The sequence below is a fragment of the Schistocerca americana genome, chromosome 3 (assembly GCF_021461395.2).
Source record: "Schistocerca americana isolate TAMUIC-IGC-003095 chromosome 3, iqSchAmer2.1, whole genome shotgun sequence".
In the NCBI taxonomy this organism is placed as follows: Eukaryota; Metazoa; Arthropoda; class Insecta; order Orthoptera; family Acrididae; genus Schistocerca; species Schistocerca americana.
The window spans coordinates 990576948-990596737 of record NC_060121.1 but is presented as its reverse complement, the minus strand read 5'-3'; the positions used below and the strand labels follow the sequence as shown (position 1 = coordinate 990596737).

General features: G+C 37.9%; 1 protein-coding gene across 3 annotated transcripts in view; it reads left to right on the top strand.

Annotated features, from left to right (window-relative positions):
* LOC124607486 (mitochondrial enolase superfamily member 1-like) overlaps positions 1-19790 on the top strand; it is an 82749-nt gene that overhangs the window by 20032 nt on the left and 42927 nt on the right. For 2 of the 3 annotated variants that reach the window (XM_047139858.1, XM_047139856.1), the window contains exons 2-3: positions 5190-5301; positions 8080-8182. In XM_047139858.1, coding sequence (XP_046995814.1) covers positions 5212-5301; positions 8080-8182 — 193 coding nt within the window. In that variant the 5' untranslated portion in view covers positions 5190-5211. Of the gene's footprint in view, positions 1-4532; positions 4575-5189; positions 5302-8079; positions 8183-19790 lie in introns of those variants that run through there. The other variant, XM_047139857.1, reaches the window with a different exon arrangement.

The window sequence follows — 19790 nt, the reverse complement described above, 5'->3', positions numbered from 1 at the left end:
TGGGTTTTAAGGGAGAGGGTAAGGAGTCATTCCAATCCCGGGAGCGGAAAGAGAGAGAGAGAGAGAGAGAGAGCACATTGTCATTGTGAAATAAGAATTTTTGATCTATGGAATGCAGAGAAATGTTGCAAAACAACATTAGCTTAAGCTAACGGAATGTTGTGTGATTATATCCATATGTTGTTTTGAGGCCATTTAACTGAATATATACAGTTTTGTGGAAATATAAATAATGTTAAAGGCATAATTGCTACTTCCAATAGGTAATCTCACACAAAACTCACTTTGCAAATTTTTTAAATGCAGTTATGAAAAGTTTTCAAATACAAGAAAATCAAAATACTACCTCGAAACCATATGTAAAGTGCTATAGGGAAATGCACAGGGAAGCTATAATTGCTGCAAAAAAGAAGCACAATGATTCATATAACAGAAAGGGCAACAAAAAAATGAAATCAAGGTGGAAAGTTATTAATAATCATACAGGCAAACATGAAAATACTAATTAATAAAATCAACATAAAACACAGAAATGAAATTGTTGATGACCCACTTCTAATAGCTAATATACTTAATGAGCATTATATAATGTAGCCCTAAACCTGATCACAAGTAAATGTAATCCAAAGACAAAGGTAAAAGCTTCAATAAATGAAAGGATAATGTACCTGTATCCCATAACACCCGAAGAAGTACAAAAGGCTATCAGTAAACTATAGAGAAAAATGACCTGGGGGATTTGACAATATCCCTGACAAAACTACTAAATACAGTACTGATAAAGTTGTCTCTCAACCTGTGGACATAATCAATGATTCCTTTGAAACTGGTGTGCCTCCAAGTAAATTTAAGCGGTCAACAGTAATACCAATTTATAAATGTAGTGACATGTTTGACATTAAAAATTTCAGACCACTGTAATTATCATCTGCATTTTTGAAAGTAATTGAAAAAATAATGTATGACAGATTGCTAGACTCCCCAAACAAAAGTAAAATTCTTGTAAATGCACAGAATGTTTACAGATAAGGCAAATCTACGCAAATCACTCACTTCAATTTCCTAAAACTTGATTACAAAGCTATTGAGGGCAAGGAATTGATCTGTTGCTTGTTTTTTGACCTTTCCAAAGTGTTTGATCTTATAAATCATAATCTATTACTGTCAAAACTATATAATCATGGTGTCCATGGTGTTTCCTATAAGTGGTTCACGTCATATTTAGATGACAGACAACAAAGAGTGCAAATTTCTCAGGATGGTAATGTGTACCATTCTCAGTATAAAAGAGTTAATCATGTGTTGCTCCAGGGTTTGGTACTGGGACCATTGTTATTCTTGGATTTTATTAATGACCTACCACAACAATGTTCAATAGCTGATATTATATTATTTGCTGATGACACCAGCTTCTTTATAAAAGGAAAGAATATTATGAGATACAGCAAAAAAAAAAAAAAAAAAAAAAAAAAAAAAAAAAAAAAAAAAAAAAAAAAAAAAAAAAAAAAAAAACCCTCTGACAGAACAGCAGAAGTGGCTGAAAAGTGGTTCAAAGATGACTGACTAGTTGTCACTGACAGGGCATGGATGTGTGTGATGTGCTTAGGTTAGTTAGGTTTAAGTAGTTCTAAGTTCTAGGGGACTGATGACCTCAGAAGTTAAGTCTCATAGTGCTCAGAGCCATTTGAGCCATTTTTGTCACTGAAAAGAAACTGTATGGATGAACTTCAACCATACAAGGAACAAAATTAGGATCAATGAAAAATTCACATTATCGAGTAGCCAAATTCAACAAGAGAATCACATAAAATATTTAGGATTATGGGTGGATGAGCATCTACGATGGGAAAAACATGTAGAAATGATAAACAAAAAATTAAGCAAGTACTGTTACATATTAAGAATGCTTAAAGATTGCTGCACTACCAAAACAGTATTAAGTGCTTGTTATGCATACATGCCTAGTCTACTGAGGTCTGGGATAGTATTCTGGGGAAATATCTCTTTTGCAAAGCAGTCTTTTAAACTTCAAAAGGAAGGTGTAAGATTAATAAGAGATGTTGCTTACAGAGAATCATGTAGAGGTATCTTTAAGGAGTTAAGAATCATGACCTTACCATCCATATTTGTGTTTGAAAGTATCTGCTTCATTAAAAACCATCAAGTTTCAGCTTTGAATAGCTGGGAGGTACACATTGAATATTTGCAAAGAAAACTAAGCAAAACCTGCTACATGATAAGGATCTTAAAAATTTGTTGCAGCAAAGCCAGCCTGTTAAATGTATACTACTCCTCTGTGCATTCTGTAATTAAATATGGCATAATCTTCTGGGGCAATGCAACAACAAATGTTAAACTTTTCAGGATGCAAAAGAGAATATTAAGAATTGTTGAAGGGGTAACCAATAGGAAATCATGCAGACCCATATTCAAAAAACTGTCAGTTCTTCCTCTTCCTTGCGTTTTTATCTACGAAATGTCAGTTTTTATCAAACAGTATATTGATAGATCCCCCATATCTTATTAAAAAATGAAGATGTACATGCATCAATACAAGACAAAACTCTGATCTTCATATGAAACAGGTGAGAACATAATTGTGCCAAAAAGGCACTCTACATACAGTGATAAATATGCACAATAATCTGCCTAACCATATTAAATCAGCAAGTAATCTCAGTAGTTTTAAGGATGAACTAAAGGCATATTTAATTGATCATTGCTTTTACGGTCTGACAGAGTACCTAGAAACCAAACAAAAAAAAATAAAGATGCATTATGAATATTCTACATTGTATGTTGCCTCTAATGTTTGTTGTGTATATGATTCTTTCCTAAATTACTTAAATATCTAGCCCTTAGGAATACAATACAAACTGTATTTTATCTTGTAAAGACCTAAACTAAGTCCAATGTCCTTGTATATATTATACACATGTAGGATTGGAAGGACTAAATAAATAAATAGATGACTATCATAGGGATGTGCACAGAAAATCAAAATATCAGGACAGAGTTGTTTGCAAACCAAAAATTCTCTAAAGTGCACTGCCTGATAACATCAAAAAAATACCAAACATTAATACATTTAAAAAAGAGCTAAAAATTTAGTAACAAACAACAGTGTCTACAGCACTAATAAATACCTGGAACTTTTGCACAAATCTGTAGGTCTGCCTCATAATCCCTCTAAACAAAAATTCATAATTATCAAAGTATTAATAGATAAAACTAAACTTCTTTCATCATTGTACATATATAATTATGCACCTAACTTTTGTGCTATATGTTACTGTACCTATTTTAGTAAAATTGACCAAGGTGTTTCACTAGCTTTTATTTTACCTATATGTACATATATAATTTTATAATCTAATAAAGCAGAATAATGTTTTTATGATAAAGATATGTTGATAAGAATGACAAGATTTTGTACATGATGTAAATATATAATATTTTATACTGTTTTATACTTTAACAAGTCCAATATCATCACTGTGATAATGTATATAAACTAAATAAATAAAAGATTTTAAAATTAAATGTTATTTTCCTTGGCAATCATATATTTTGCCATTCAGTGTAAAGATGATATGGTTATGTATTGTAAGAATAAATATCCTTAAATAATCAGCAAAATTTTAATAGTATTGAGTGGAGAAACCATAATGTAGCATATAGGTAATGACAAAATTCTTAATGGTTTTTCAGAGAAGTGTTTAACAACACTAACTTGTAAGAATTACTTGGTTTAGTTGTTATCACTTGCATACTTATGTTGTTTTCTTTAATTTTTTTAAAGAAATAAAGTAAGAAAGATTACATTTTAAAAAGATATTTTGATATTAAGGTATAAAAATAGATACATTAACATACAGAAGCTAACAGGATATATAATGGTAATTATGTGGTTTTTCAAGCTCATGTGGATTCAATTTGTACAGACTATGAGATTTCAATAATTACTGTTTTATTTGTAATGACTACCCGTATCTTAAATAACTGTGCTGCTACCATTAACTCTAACTGTATTTCAGGTCCCAGCATTTTATTATCTGCACAGCTAGTTGCTACTGTAATTCATTTTCTGTATTGCTGCATGTGCTTTTTAATGTGATAACATTTTTATTTGTTTTTATTTTCCTCTTATGAAAATGGAGATAAACATATCTATAGTAGTGGTAGCTGTTTAAATCAGTCGTTGAAGTCATTGCTTGCATTCATCTTTTGTACAGGAATTCTGTTAATGAACTGAATTTATAAAATTTAAAAATAAGAGAATTCTTTTGGCATAACCCAGGAATCTTAAGTGGGAAAATAATAGTTGCACAGTATTCTTATTTTACTGACAATAGCACAAAAGTTTACTTGCAAAAATTAATGCACAAATCACTGCCCCCAAACTTCCACCAAAGAAATTGCCACACCTTCAGCTGTGTAAACCTTGAATGGTGTAACGTATTCTAAATGCTCTGCTAACATTGGTGACCTTGAGCTCTAGAGATAGTAGTGGGTTTGTGTGTAGCATATTCAGTAAGGCACAGGCTGGTGACCGGCCTGTGCAACTGCAAATTGTGAGTACTTCAAGTTATTGATGCCCTTGACAGCAGAACACAGGACATGATGTTTTAATCATAAATACATATCCTTGCAGACTCATGCAGCATTTCAGTAATAAAGGTGTCATGTGTCGATATAATAACCGCAGTACATTTGATGAACTAAAAATGCTTAGATTTTTCATGCTGTGGTTTACACCAGGAATGTATTATTTTATACTAGAAGTTATAAGGAATGTACTGAACAACATTGTATGAAACATAACAAACAGTATATGTGTTTATTGACATACATAAATGTAGTGACACTCAGTTTTTAAGAAGTTTGCAAATTATCTTGGAGACATGAGACACATTTGAGGTACTCTGTTGTGAGGAAAATGAGCATCATTTTTTTTTTTTCCTGCATCAAAGTTAAACATTAATGAATAAGCACACAAGTAAAATACTTATGGACATTTCTACATAATCTTTTAACTACTGACTAGTACCATTCTGAAGGAATTGCAAATAATACAGAACAAATAAAAATTTGCTAGAGAATTAAATTTTTTTGTATACAATTTTTGCAAAACTCATCATAATAATTTAAAATACAGTGTGTCAGATATCTTGTATTTTTTGTTATAGAGTCCGCCGTGTAAGAGGAAGCATGCCTGGAACGGGATTAAGGATACGTACTTTGCATGTGCGGGATATTCGTTTTCCCACATCCTTAGGTGCGCATGGCTCAGATGCTATGGTAATTCAATAACTTATTTAATAAAATATTTGTTTGTGAAGTTAGTTATGCGTGTGCTAGTAATGTAATGGGTTTTATAAAGAGTGCACCATTTATTCATACAAAATTTTGTAGTTCATTTCTTTGCTGCATTTGCATTGTTTTTGCAGTTGATACAAAGCCAGCATTCTGCATACAGTATGCTCTAAAATTAATAGCCAGTCTTCTATAGCACAACAGTAAGTGCTGTTCTGAGCCAATATCAGTGGGATTCATTCTACAAGCATTTAGCATTGAACATGTTTATTCCAAAGTGTTCTTAAGTTTATAAGTGCTTAGTTTTACAGCATCACAGCTGAATCACATCTTATGAGTTGAAGGTTATATACCTTATATTAGGCATTTCAAGTGCTTGTAAAAGGTACTGTTTTCAACCGAGCAGATCAAGTAGTTGCACTACATTCAGTAAGTAAGTGTTCACTTATTTGTTCGTGTTTCTTTAAAGTGCATGAACATTATGCCTACTATGGCACCCTCTCATTGTATGAGTGTTTCCGAGTTTCAGTATTCTGCTTGATAATTTTATTTTATTTATTTATTTTTGTGTTACATAGATCCGTGATGTGCGTATATTGCTAGGGTGCAGAATGTGTCAGATTATCACAGTAATAACCATCTGTATAAAACATTTTTACATTTTGGAATGAACATCAAAAGGAAGTAGCCTTGACATTTTTATATCTATTTTTTTTATTTGTAAGGGATTAGTATACATTGGGATTCAAACAATACTCTGTGTATGCTAACTAATAATTTTGGTAGCACTGAAATGTAGACATTTTAAGGAAAACTGTAATATCCTCGGAAATGGAAAATTTGGTTTCCCTAAAGACAGCATCAATGAAAAACTATATGAGGGTGATAAATATTACAGGATTGTAGAGTCATCATATTTCCAAAGTAAAAGAAGCTGCTCTCTAAAGAGAAGTAGAAGCAGTCATTATAAATAACTTGAGGTTTCCAGATCTTTTTTACTTGGATTATAATGAATGAATAGTAACAGTTTCTTTCAGTTTGATTGAATATAACATTATTTGTAGTAAAATCTTCTTATCAACAGTTGACAACAGATTTATGTAAAAAAGTAATACAAGCTAGGAACTCTTTCACCAGGCCAAATAAAGGGGCTGACAGAAGTAGGGCAGTACCAATGAGTGTGAAAATCAGTGTTGAAATGGCAGCAAGACATGAGGTATAGTAAAATAGAGGAGAGAAAAAGGAAAGAAGAGTCAAATAGCGCAGAAAGGAAGGAAAGGATAGGCAAGAGAAACAACATTGAAGTAGAAATGAGAATTAAAAACCCAGTGATAAATCTTTTGTAAGAATTAAAAACCAAGGGCAAAATCCTTAATCCTTTTGTAACAAAAGAAAAAAAAAACTTGTCAAACATATGAGACTCAATTTGAGTATCACCTACTGCATTCCACCACCCACACAACATCTTTTATCAAATTGAGTTGATGATTTATCTTCCTTAATCTCCCCAAATTTGAATTAAGATCCACAAAACTACACAATATGGATCTTCACAAGTAATCTAGAATCATAATTATAGAGCCAGTCATTGTAAGCCGCATTTATTTGGGTGACTGGTCAAGGTGCCATTGTGGGTAGCATACTGGACTCATATTTGGAAGGACGACGGTTCAAATCTGTGTTCAATCATTCTGATTTGTGTTTTCCCTGATTGCCGTAAATTGCTCCAGGTAAATGTTGTGATCATTTCTTTGCAAGGGCATGACCAATTTTCTGCCCCATCGAAACAGCTTGTGATCTGTCTCTAATGACTTCACAGTAAACTGATGTTAAACCCTAATCTTCCTCCTTTTTTGATATATTTGATAATGCGATGAACACAAAACACAGAAGGCTATGCAGCAGTGAGAAAGAAGAAGTGGAACAGATAATTCATGTGCCGGTATTTGCAACAGTACATACATAAGTTTGTGGTAGTTACAAGTGTTCACTCCAAAGCTTTCATCTTCAGCTTTCACTATATCACCACACCTAATTATTTATGCCTTTCATCAAGGATTCTCCATGTTCACATGCTTCTGTCAGAATTGAGATTCGATACAGTAATTCATAACTTAAAGAAATCTCTTTTAGGGCTAGCCCACGAGAAGTACCACCGAACATTATGGGAGTGAAATGTGTTTTGCCATAGCTTTAGAGCAGTGTAAACCGCTTCCATACTTGGAAGAAAAATTATTCATTCTGAAATTCCTATTGATACTAACAATCTTTCATCATTGCCAGATGGTCCACTCTGAACTCATGTTTATTCACATTTTCCACTCAATGAACAATGTCACCATCTATTCAATTCTTCTTAGATGTTGTGTGCGTACATATAACCCCATAGCGCATTAAAGCTTAACACTTCACAGTATATATTATGCAAACAGTAGTATGTAATCAAAGATAGTTACTGATGTTCCAAGAAAAGATTTTTAAAAGAATTCTGTGAAAAAAATTTGTGTATCAATGAAAACTTTTTGCTCTAGAAAAAATAGAGTGTGTAAATGAATAGTGAAAAATTAATTTATGAAGTGACCTACTTCAAACAGAAAATGAGAAGTAGCAAATTATATTGTGTGTCCTCTAATAAGGCCATTAATTCAGCAATGAATTTCTTTTGAATAATGCTCTTTAAGACTCAATGCTTTTAAATCTAAGTGTTACATTTAATTTTACCTTTCATTAGTAATAAATAGGATTTTTTATTTCCATTTTCAGCACACAGATCCAGACTATTCTTGTGCGTATGTTATCATTTATACTGACCGAGAAATCGAAGGTCACGGCTTAACCTTCACTTGTGGCCGTGGGACTGAAATAGGTAAGCTGTTTGTGCCTGTCTGAGAATCACTGCTGTATTTTTTATGTCTTAGTTTTTTTCATTCACTGCCACGTGGATTTACACATTTGTCAGTTAATTGCTTCTTGCCACCTCAGTGCAGCAAACAAAGAATTAGAATTACATGCATTTCATTGTTAGGGCTTTCATCATTATTCATATCTATGAAGGATAAGCCATTGTATGGATGTAAGCATATTTTATGATATGGGTACAAGGTGAAAATTTTGCTGCTTGACTTTGAGGTGGTGATGGTATCAAAGAATTTTTGTTTCTGCATTGTACAATATCATGAATCAAATATCAACTTGATTTGCAAATAAATCATATGTAGCTTGAGCTGCAGAATAGTTTTGTTTATATGGCTTTTCAAAGTAATCATATTGTTTGTTAATACAGGGTGGGTCGGGAGAAAAGGTACATGCTTTGAGGACTGATATTATTAGCGATTCTGAACAAAAAACTACATATGGACATATGCCCTATTCTGATTGGTTCCTGAGACAGAACACATTTGATATACATTGTTATTTTTTTTGTATTATTCAAACATTGTTATTGTTTACCACATACCATAGTAGTGTAGAGCAAGTTAAGACAAACAGTTTGATGCAGGACACTCGTGGTCTAGCAACTCGGAAAACTACTTCATATTGGTCCACAAGCTACAGCACAAGCACATCCCGCAAGATTTTGTTTTCTTGCATTTTCTTCACACAGTCTATTAGTCCTAGAGAAAAGAAATGAATAGTTCCCTTTTTGTACAGAATTTAATGTAGTTTAATTTTGCACTTTGATGTGTTTTCACTGGTGGCTCAGTTTTCGAGTTACTCAAGAAAAATGGAATAAGTGATATTAAATGTGTCCTATCTCAGAAATCATTCATAGTAGGACATACATCCATATGAAATCTTCTGTTCAGAATCACTAATGCTATCGCCCGTCAAAGCGTGCACCTTTCCTCCTGACTCGCCCTATGTATTGAAAACAAACTTAAATTCATGCTGTGATAAACCTGATACAAACTTGGTGAATAGGTGTAAGGAGTCTGCACATTCTTTTTCAATAGTTAAGGAATAAACATCTTAATTCACCATGGCAATACTTCTCATGAAGATGATCCATGATCAGATTATCCAATTTTTAACAATAAATTGACCGTATTGGATACATGTTTTCCTACTTTTCTGTGGCGCAAGCCTGTGACAGGGCTATCGGCCTGTCTGTAGGTAAAGTCTTTCATTGCCACAGCCTTAGGAGGCAAAAGGTGGTTGGCCGATAGCCCCAGCCACCTTTTACCCTTGGGAAACATCCCCAATACTCATTTCATAACAGACTGAGTGGATCTAGGGCCATCCTGGACAGACTGGAATGAGGAAACTCCCTGCCCCTATCTGAGGTTGAACCCGGGACCTCCAGGGCCAGAGTCTGATGCTCTACCCATAAACCACCACGCATGTTTATGTCAGCTAAATTCAATCAAGTAAATTAAAGAGAAAGCTGCTATCTCCCCAGTTATATTAAATAGATGCTCTTTATATTTTACTGGAAGTTTAATATTTATTTGATTAATCTGGTACTTTTCAGGGAAAACAGTAACTTACATTTCTAAATACTGTGTCATGCCTACACTACCTTACTACGTGTCGTACAGGTGCAATGAACACTGTTACCTGCCATGTAGTTAACACAGCTTTTCAATCCTTGAATTTAGACATTCAGACGATATGCTAAATTTTCTTTTGAGCTGGCTGGAATTCTCAATTTTGGCTTTATGTTAGATGGAGACTTGTTGAATACCTTGGCACCAGAGTGCATACCCTAGGCAAGAAGGCACAGTCTACATCAAAATTATTTTTGTATCAGTGTAGTGACTGTGTAGATCTTATTTCAGCTGAAACTAATTTTTATTGTCAGCAACAAAAACCATTAAGAAATAAATATAATGGGAAGCAAGTGTAAGAATTCCAAGATCTTTAAAAAGGCATCTGTAAGATGTATTGTTATCTACTTTACACAATATTCTTACTGTTCACTTCTGCTGAATAAGCACTTTATTTACTACAAGCGCACAGCACCAGAAGAGAATTACGTAAGACAACAAAGAGTGTAAGTATGCAAAATGAGCTAAAACTCTTGTTGCTACATTAACACAGTGAGACTAACAATTTAATGAGGTGACTCAATACAGCTGTCATGAATTTGAAGAATTGCCTGTCTGCCATGAGCTGTAGAAATTTATTACTCATTTTCTACCAGTTTTGGTGTCACAGTTGTAGTAACTCACGAGTTACAACACATGCCACCCACAGTGGGTGTAAGTTGGTACACAACAGCAAGTCAAAGTGTATGCTAACATTCAAAGAGCACGTCTGTAGCTATTCGAGGCAACCACCAGCGTCAGCCCAGTCACTGACTACCATCACCTGGTTCGCTGTGCACGTGCGCCACTACACCAGTGACATCTGAAAAGGTAGCATCTTCATAAGGCCATCCATGGTCCTCTGGGCCCCTAGTCGTAATGTGTTTGAGACGGGTAACTACTTTCCGTGAATTCTTATTGTTGTCACTCCATGACTCAATGAATTATATCTCTCTTATGGCCTTGTGTTGTTTTGTGTTCCTAGTTAGAACACAACTGACAATGACGAGGGTTGAATATCTGTGTATTATGGAGTCTGCTCATCCACATATTGAGCATTGATTGGTGAGCTACAACAAACAGCAGATTCCTATTCTGGGCTGATTCATTGCCAACACAGTCTCAAAGTCATTTGCCCATTCCATTATGTACACAGTGGTTAATGATGTGACTATTGAAAATTTGTTTGGGTTAGATACCTTTCCTACTGGCTTTACCCCAGTCCATTCTGCAACGGCATTCTGCAGATGGCTGTGTTGGAATGGTTGTTGACTGCATTGACTCAGGCTCAGCTGCTGGTTGTTCACCCGCCAGCTTTCCCACCCTGTGATGAATCTGCAGAAGATTGGGACACTTACAAGAAGCGACTTGGTAACCTTTCATGGTATTCCAGCTGGTTGACAAGAAGGTCTGTAAGGCTCTTTTCTTATCATGGATATCCCTTGTACAGCTCATTTACTCTGCCATTTAACTCCTCTGCACGAACCAGCATCACTTTCTTCTGACGATGTACATTGTAAGCATGTGATGGCTACATGTGTTGAATTCTGCCAGTGTCACAAGCAGCAACAGCAATCATATCAAGCATGGGTGGCCACAGTTCATAGACTCAGTTGAGTTGGTTTGTCATGGCTAAGGCAAAATAGGGCAACGGCCTTGCTGCAGTGGATACACCGGTTCCCGTGAGATCACCAAAGTTAAGCGACGTCGGGTGTGGTCAGCACTTGGATAGGTCACCATCCAGGCCGCCGTGCGCTGTTGCCATTTTTCGGGGTGCACTCGCCCTCGTGATGCCAATTGAGGAGCTACTCGACTAAATAGTAGTGCCTTCGGTCAAGAATACCATTGTAACAACCGGGAGAGCGGTGTGCTGACCCCACGCCCCTCCTAATCACATCCTCCACTGTGGATGACACGGCAGTCAGATGGTCTCGGTAGGCCATTCGTGGTCTGAAGATGGAGTGTTGTTGTTTTTTTTTTTTAAAGGCAAAATAGCCAGAGACATGTCATTCTTTCCGCCCCAGGTAAGGAGCTGTGTCGATGTGCCCTTCAGTTTGAGGACCCTAAATTACAAGAATTTTTGAATCCTTTACAGCTGTTCGAGGCTCCTGCAGCACTGGCTGCTATTTAGAGGCTTCAAGTGACGTCGCCGTTGTTGACAGCATACGACCCCAGTGCTTGGAGCCTAGGGATGGAGGAGATAGTTGCAGTACAGACAGCCAACCAGCCCATTGTGGACAAATACATTGTCGGCGGTAGGAATAACAAATGTCACTTCTGTTGTGCCCCTCTTGTTTCGCACAGCAAGAGTGGGCAGCCTGCTCCAAACAGTGGGCCTCTTGCCATAAATGTAAAAAAAAGGGGTCACATAGCAGCAGTATGTCAATCTCTGCCCCCCCTCCCCCTTCCTCTCCCCACCCCAGGAGTCATTGCAGAAAAATGGCAGTCAATATTTATATTGTTTTGTTATTGTGTTCACCGTTGTCTACATGACAAAACCAAATATTCATTGAAGTGTGGGTGATGGATCAACCATTAATCCTACAAGTCGACATGAGAGCTGCTGTGTCCCTAATTGATTCATAGACGTATGCCAGGCTTGAGTCACCACCATTGGTATGTGTTGAGCATTAATTGGTAATCTTAATTGGTAAGCTATAACAAACAGCAGATTCCCATTCACGGCCGACACAGTCTCAAAGTCAGTTGCCCATTCCGTTACATACACGGTGGTTAATGATGTGAGTATTGAAAATTTGTTTGGGTTAGACTGCCGCCTTTGGTTTTTCTTACTGTGAAGGCAGTGCATATGGTATCAGATCAAGTGTGCCTTATCACAAACTGGGTTCTTTGTGTTGTGAGTTGTCGGATCTCTTTCCCTCAGGGTTAGGTTGTGCAAACAATTTCATGGTACACATCACCCTCAAACCCTCCACCCATCCTCACTTTTTTCAGACACGGTCAAGCCAGTAGCTTTATGTGACCAGGTTAAGACGGAGCTGAATCACTTGACGTCATTGGGAGTGATTAGACCAATTTCTTCAAGTGGATGGGCTATGCCCTTAGTAATCATAAAGAAGCTGTATGGTCAACTTCAGCCCTGTCGCCACTTCAAGGTCACTATTGACTCACAGTCAGTCATAGACACTTACTCCCTGCCATGCTCACAAAGTTGGCTGGGAGTCAATACTTTTCGAAAATCAACTTGACTGAAGCCTACCTTCAAATTCCATTGGACAAGGTATCAGAACAATTTCTTGTGGTTAATACACCTTTCAGCCTCTATCAATATCAATGGATAATATTTGGGCTCACTAGTACACCTGCTATCTTTCACATTTTTTAGAATAGGTTATGTTGGTAGTCTGCCATTGCATTAACTATCTTGATGATACCTTTGTGACAGTGCTACCATGGAGGGCCGCCTATATAATTAACATTCTTTGTTTACTGTTCTACTGACTGCATGCCTCAAATGTAATCTGGCTAAAGTCTCACTTTTTACATCTACATCTACATCCATACTCCACAAGCCACCTGACGGTGTGTGGCGGAGGGTACCTTAGTAAGTACCTCTATCGGTTCTCCCTTCTATTCCAGTCTCGTATTGTTCGTGGAAAGAAGGATTGTCGGCATGCCTCTGTGTGGGCTCTAATCTCTCTGATTTTATCCTCATGGTCTCTTCGCAAGATATGCGTAGGAGGGAGCAATATACTGCTTGACTCCTCGGTGAAGGTATGTTCTCAAAATTTCTACAAAAGCCCGCACCGAGTTACTCAGAGTCTCTCCTGCAGAGTCTTCCACTGGAGTTTATCTATCATCTCCATAACACTTTCGCGATTACTAAATGATCCTGTAACAAAGTGCACTGCTCTCCATTGTATCTTCTCTATCTCTTCTATCAACCCTATCTGGTATGGATCCCACACTGCTGAGCAGTATTCAAGCAGTGGGCAAACAAGCGTACTGTAACCTACTTCCTTTTTTTTTGGATTGCATTTCCTTAGGATTCTTCCAATGAATCTCAGTCTGGCATCTGCTTTACTGACAATCAACTTTATATGATCATTCCATTTTAAATCACTCCTAGTCCATACTCCCAGATAATTTATGGAATTAACTGTTTCCAGTTGCTGACCTGCTATATTGTAGCTAAATGATAAGGGATCTTTCTTTCTATGTATTCGCAGCACATTACACTTGTCTGCATTGAGATTCAATTGTCATTCCCTGCACCATGCGTCAATTCACTGCAGATCCTCCTGCATTTCGGTACAATTTTTCATTGTTACAACATCTCGATATACCACAGCATCATCCACAAAAAGCCTCAGTGAACTTCCAATGTCATCCACAAGGTCATTTATGTATATTGTGAATAGCAACGGTCCTACGACACTCCCCTGTGGCACACCTGAAATCACTCTTACTTCGGAAGACTTCTCTCCATTGAGAATGGCATGCTGCGTTCTGTTATCTAGGAACTCTTCAATCCAATCACACAATTGGTCTGATAGTCCATATGCTCTTACTTTGTTCATTAAATGACTGTGGGGAACTGTATCGAATGCCTTGCGGAAGTCAAGCCTTCCATTGTTTATTTGGGTCATGAAATTTCCCAGCAGGGCATACGCCCCATGGAATGTGTCACTACCATTACGCCTTTGCTCCATCTGGCTGATGTACAAGAAGTACAGGCATTCCATTGCAAAGTGGCATACTATCATAGGTGTATTCCCAGAGAAGCTACTATCGGCCACTTCTTTCATCTGTTGCTTCAGAAACATGCTCCTTTTGTTTATTCTGCAGCTTGTGAGCTTTCTTTTGTGCAGCTTAAGGATAGCCTTTGATATGTATGGTGTCTTGCAAGATTTCAACCCGACAAGCATCTGCTCCTGGCCACAGATGGGCCTGATCACAGGGGGAGGGCAGGAGGGACAGTCCTGGTCAATTGCCATTCAAATGGCTCTGAATGACCTGTGCCTTTGAGCTGAAAACACTTGGCTCAGCAGCTTTATTTTCAAGTGGAAAAAAAGCCCTTGCCATTGCCTATGCCTTAAAAATTTTTTGTGTTCTTGTATGGTGCAAAATTTCATTTAATCGCCAACCATAAGCCCTTGATTTCCCTGTTTAGCCTGTTAGTGTCCTTACTAGACAAAGTTACTCATCATCTACAGCATTGGGCTCTGATTTTGTTACTGTACAGTTATGAGATCCATTTTCACCCCAAGTTACAACATCTGAATCCAGATGCTCTGTCCTGACTCCCCACGGGTCCAGACCCCTCGTTTGACCAGGAGGCTGCTTTGTTTTCAACTGGATATGGATGTGAAGCACACAGTGGATAGCTTCTCCATCAGCAGTTGCCATGCTGCCTGTACTGTGAAGGCAGATCCAGGGCTCTGGTAGGTTGTAGACGTTATAATAGGGTTGGCGCGACTGTCTGCTGGGCAGAATTTTTATGCATCGTGCCATTGCCTCTCCCTTTTGGAAGGCATTATTCACCTGCCGACAGAAGGTTTACTTCCTGTTTAGTGGTTCCAGCACTCTGTAGCTGGAAGTCCTCCACTTGTTACAGCAGGATCACTGGGGTATCTCTTGCTCGAAACTGTTGGTGCGCTGCCATGTGCTTTGTCTAGGCATCAATTGGGAGGTGAAAAACCTTGTTGTGGCCTGCTATTCGTGTTTGGGTCAACAGGCTGCAACCGCACACTATTTTTTTGCTATCCTGGGCCCTACAATCCTTGGGCAAGAGTCCACATTGATTTAGCTTTTTAGACACCTTGTGGTTATTAGAAATTTATGCTTTTTCCCATTTTCCTTGTGTCATTTGTTGTCTGTCTGTGAAGAAGCCATGTCTGTCGAGACCCTGTCCAAAATATTCTCCATAGAAGGCTTGCCTTGTGCTTTGGTTTTGGGCAATGGTCCTCATTTCATGGTGCAACCTTTCAAAGACATTTATACACAAAATGGCATTCACCACGGCACAGTATCTCCCTTCCAGCTGCAGTTGAACAGCAAGGCACGACACCTTATCTGGATGTTTAAGACACACATAGTAGAAGGTTTCCTAACAGAGGAGACTCTTATATCTTTTTTAAGCTCTTACAAAAAGATGCCATTTGTGGACAAGATTCCCGCGTAGCTCCTGGATAGCCATCAGCTGCAGATGCTGCTCAACCTCTAGCTGCTGGGCAGGTGCTCCAAGCAGTACCAGTTTAGTTGATGTTCGCATCTGGCTCATCAGTCTGGTCCAGGGCTCAGGATGGCACCCTCGCTGGGTTCAGGCTGTTGTCGACAGCTGGCACAGTTACAGCATCTTCATGATTCACACCAAAGATCACCTCATGGCATGCCATCAGAAACAGTTGGATCTGAGGGTGGCGCTTGGCCCCATCCTTTGGCCGTAGGCAGGACGTCTCATTCTTCCTTATCCCTGGCACTCCGGGCATCACGAAGGCTCAGTCATACCTGCCCAGCCCGATGGTCAGGGCTTCATCAGCACCAGTTCTGGTTTTGCTTCCTGTGGCAATTGCCGGCACCTCCCACTGTGCTGAACAGGTGCCACTGACAGCAGGGATGGAAGTCAGGTTTCCATCACCAGAGCCTCTCCTGCCCAGTCCACAATTGTTGCTGCTCATGCTGGACACCTCGTTGTGGACTCCCTACATTCAGATGGCTGCTGCCTCCCTGTTGCTGGACCTGTCCACTGGTTGCCTAAGGGTCCTTGGGCAGTAGGGGTGCCCTTGTCCCACTTATTTTCATCCATATGTGCCTCTCTGTGTGGATCAGGAACTTCCCATGCCTTCGGCTATCACCCCTGGCATTGCCATGGATGCCACAGATGTCTCTTCAGTCACAGCATCATGGACGGTGAAGCCGCTTTTTCCCCTCTGTAAGGAAGGAGGACTGTAGTAACCCACTGTAGTGCATGCCGATGTTGAAATGGCAAGCCCCCAACTACCTGAGGCAGCTGCCAGGGGCTGCCCAGTCACCAACTGCCATCACCTGGTCTGCCATGTTCGCCCAGCACTACCTGATGGGGATAGTGTCTTTATAATAACATGCACGGGCTTCTGGGTCCTCAGTTGTAATATGTTCAAGATGTGTAACTACCTTCATTGTATTCTTGTTGTCACTCTGTGACTCAATAAATTGTACCTCTTTTACAGTTGTGGCTTTCCTTGTGTTTCTAGTTAGAGAAATAGTGACCATCTTCAGAGGAAAAAAAGAAGATGCATATGAGGTGGATATGCAATCCAACATTCCAGTGGATAAATTGAAACCCACTAATCATAAAATCTTTACAGACTCCATGTTTAACAGGGTCATGATTTCGATATAATCACAAAATTAACTTCACTATTTTTAAACAGAATGGTCACTCAGTGATCCATCTCATCTACAGCTCTTTTTCTTCCTGTGAAGTTGGTTGCTATGATCGAAACTGGTAGAAAATGATTTGTACATATGATGGCAAATATACAATTTTTCTATTACAATGAGAGAAGGGTAAGCTTGCTGAACAGGGATTCTTGATTAGTTTATTTATGTGTTGACTCCATTTCAATTTCTTATCCAACTAATCAGCAAGGAATATTTTCTAATCCAATTCAGCAGGGTGCCATTAATGTCTGCTTCTGGTATTAGCAGATCATTTTTGGTTGTCTGAAATTGCCTAACTGAATCTTTGTGATGCTGCAAGCATAGTAAAAGAAAGAGACAAGTACATTTTGCATGAAGAATTAACTATGACATTGATTTTTGTGAGATGGGTGCTGCATGTGTTGATGCTGATTAAAAGCAAACATGGAAATGAATGCATGGACTACTTTAAAATGAATCCCTGTAATAAATTATGCTAATTTATTATTGTGGGCAAGAAATTGGTGGCCTGCTTGTCACCAGAAGTGAAACAGCAATCAAAGAAAAGGTTGGATTCTGGCAGCTAAGCATTGGAGCAGGAGGAACTGAACTCATCTTTGAGAAATGTTATATTCATAGTTTTTGGAAATGCAAAAGGGATTCCTTTTATCCATTAGTTAGCAAAGGATGAAACAGTAACTGACAAATACTTTTGAAACTTTTGGAGCAACTGGATGAGAAACATACAAGGATGAGAAAAAACCAAATGAATAGCTAAAGATAAAAACATCTTTTGTCTGGACAATGCACTTCTGCGTAAGTTTTTTGACAGTTTGTTAGCTGAGAAATTTAAAGAGCAAATTGTTGGAACATGCACCCTATCCACTACAGTTGGCAATGTCTCACTTGCACCCATTCTCACATGTTCAAAAAATTTGTGCTGGTAAACATTTTCAGTCCAACTGAGAGGTCATGGCAGCATATTTTGTAGCTCTCACACACATCATGGATGAAAATATACTGGGAAAAATCGTGGGCAAAATGTATTGACCCCAGAGAGAACTACCTCAAAAAGTGCATTTTGACGTAAAAGTAGTCTGTTTCTGCCAGGTCAAGATCTCCTCTTCTTGCTCTTACACAATTTTATATTTTCTGTCCTCTCTGATTCTAGATTGGACATAATTTTCCTGACAGGTATTTGTAGCTAGTAGACTCTTAATATATTCCTGTAGCTTTCTATCGAAAATATTCTTTCAGTGTCTCAAAACATTTCAGATTTTCCCATTATTTTTCTGTCTTCACTTTTACCCTTTGAATCTTTTTGTAATCCTCACATTAACCTGTTTACAGTACCAATTAGTGTGACTTAGTGTAAAACAATAAACCAACAACTTGGCGGAGTCACATCCAAATTCTGTGTCTGATTGTTGTTCTTTATTATCTCTCCATAATGATACAAATAAATTCTCGTATGTTTTCGTCAACAGCTTTAGAGTAATTTCTTTCTCTCACCCTGGTCAAAGCAGAATGCTTGATGACTTGTCAAAACACGTAAATATGTGAAGCATATGCTCTTATCTTATTGTTATTAAGCCACAGTGTACTTACTATTCCAGATGGGAATATTAAATATGTTGCATGGAGTTGTATGGTTGTTTTAGTTACCCCAAAACATCATGATTGTTATTAAGCCACAGTGTACTTACTATTCCAGGTGGGAATATTAGGTATGTTGCATGGAGTTGTATAGTTGTTTTAGTTACCCCAAAACATCATGATACATAATTTCAGCTTGTATGATAATTCATTTCATTATTAGATAAATCTATCAGAATAGTAAAAACAGTTCACAGGACTCAGATCATATGAATTTCTCTCTCTCCTTCTCCCTCCTCCCGTCCTCCTTGCGAAATTCATTGTCTGAGTGTCTTTCTAGTTGCTGCTACTTGCCTGGTTAGCGTTTCACGTGTCTCTACCGTACTGTCTCATGTAGGTGACTGATGTGTGGCTAAGTTGCTTAGTACAGGAGCACTATAAGCCCCTGCCTGATGATCTATAGGCAGTTTAATTTGTTTACTTGCCAACCTGCATTTTACAACCAGTGCATCATATGGTATTTTTAGATTGGACCTCCAGAAATAAACATGATGAACAACTGCATTCAATAACAATGTTAATTTCTTCAAGGAACTCAAGCCAAGAAATACACACAAAGAAGATGGGAGCAGAAAACAGACAGATAGGCAGACTGTTTACATTACTGATGTATCTGCAGTCATGACACATACGATTTTAGAGATTCCACATCCATACTGTTCACGGGCCTGCCATGATCTGGTGAGCCGCCAACGAAATGGTACTATTTAAGCAATCACAAACGAGTGCTCAGCCTATTCTGTAACTTGTATTACTGTTGTCCATTTAATGTTCAGTGCCATGCACAATCTGTACTTCATTGTCCCTAACCTCAGCTCTATAAAGTATTATGTTCCATAAATTGTGTTTGTTCTTACCATAACAAACTTGGTTACGTTTTCTTCATGGGTTTGTTTCAATGCTAATCACTTGACAAACATCTCGATG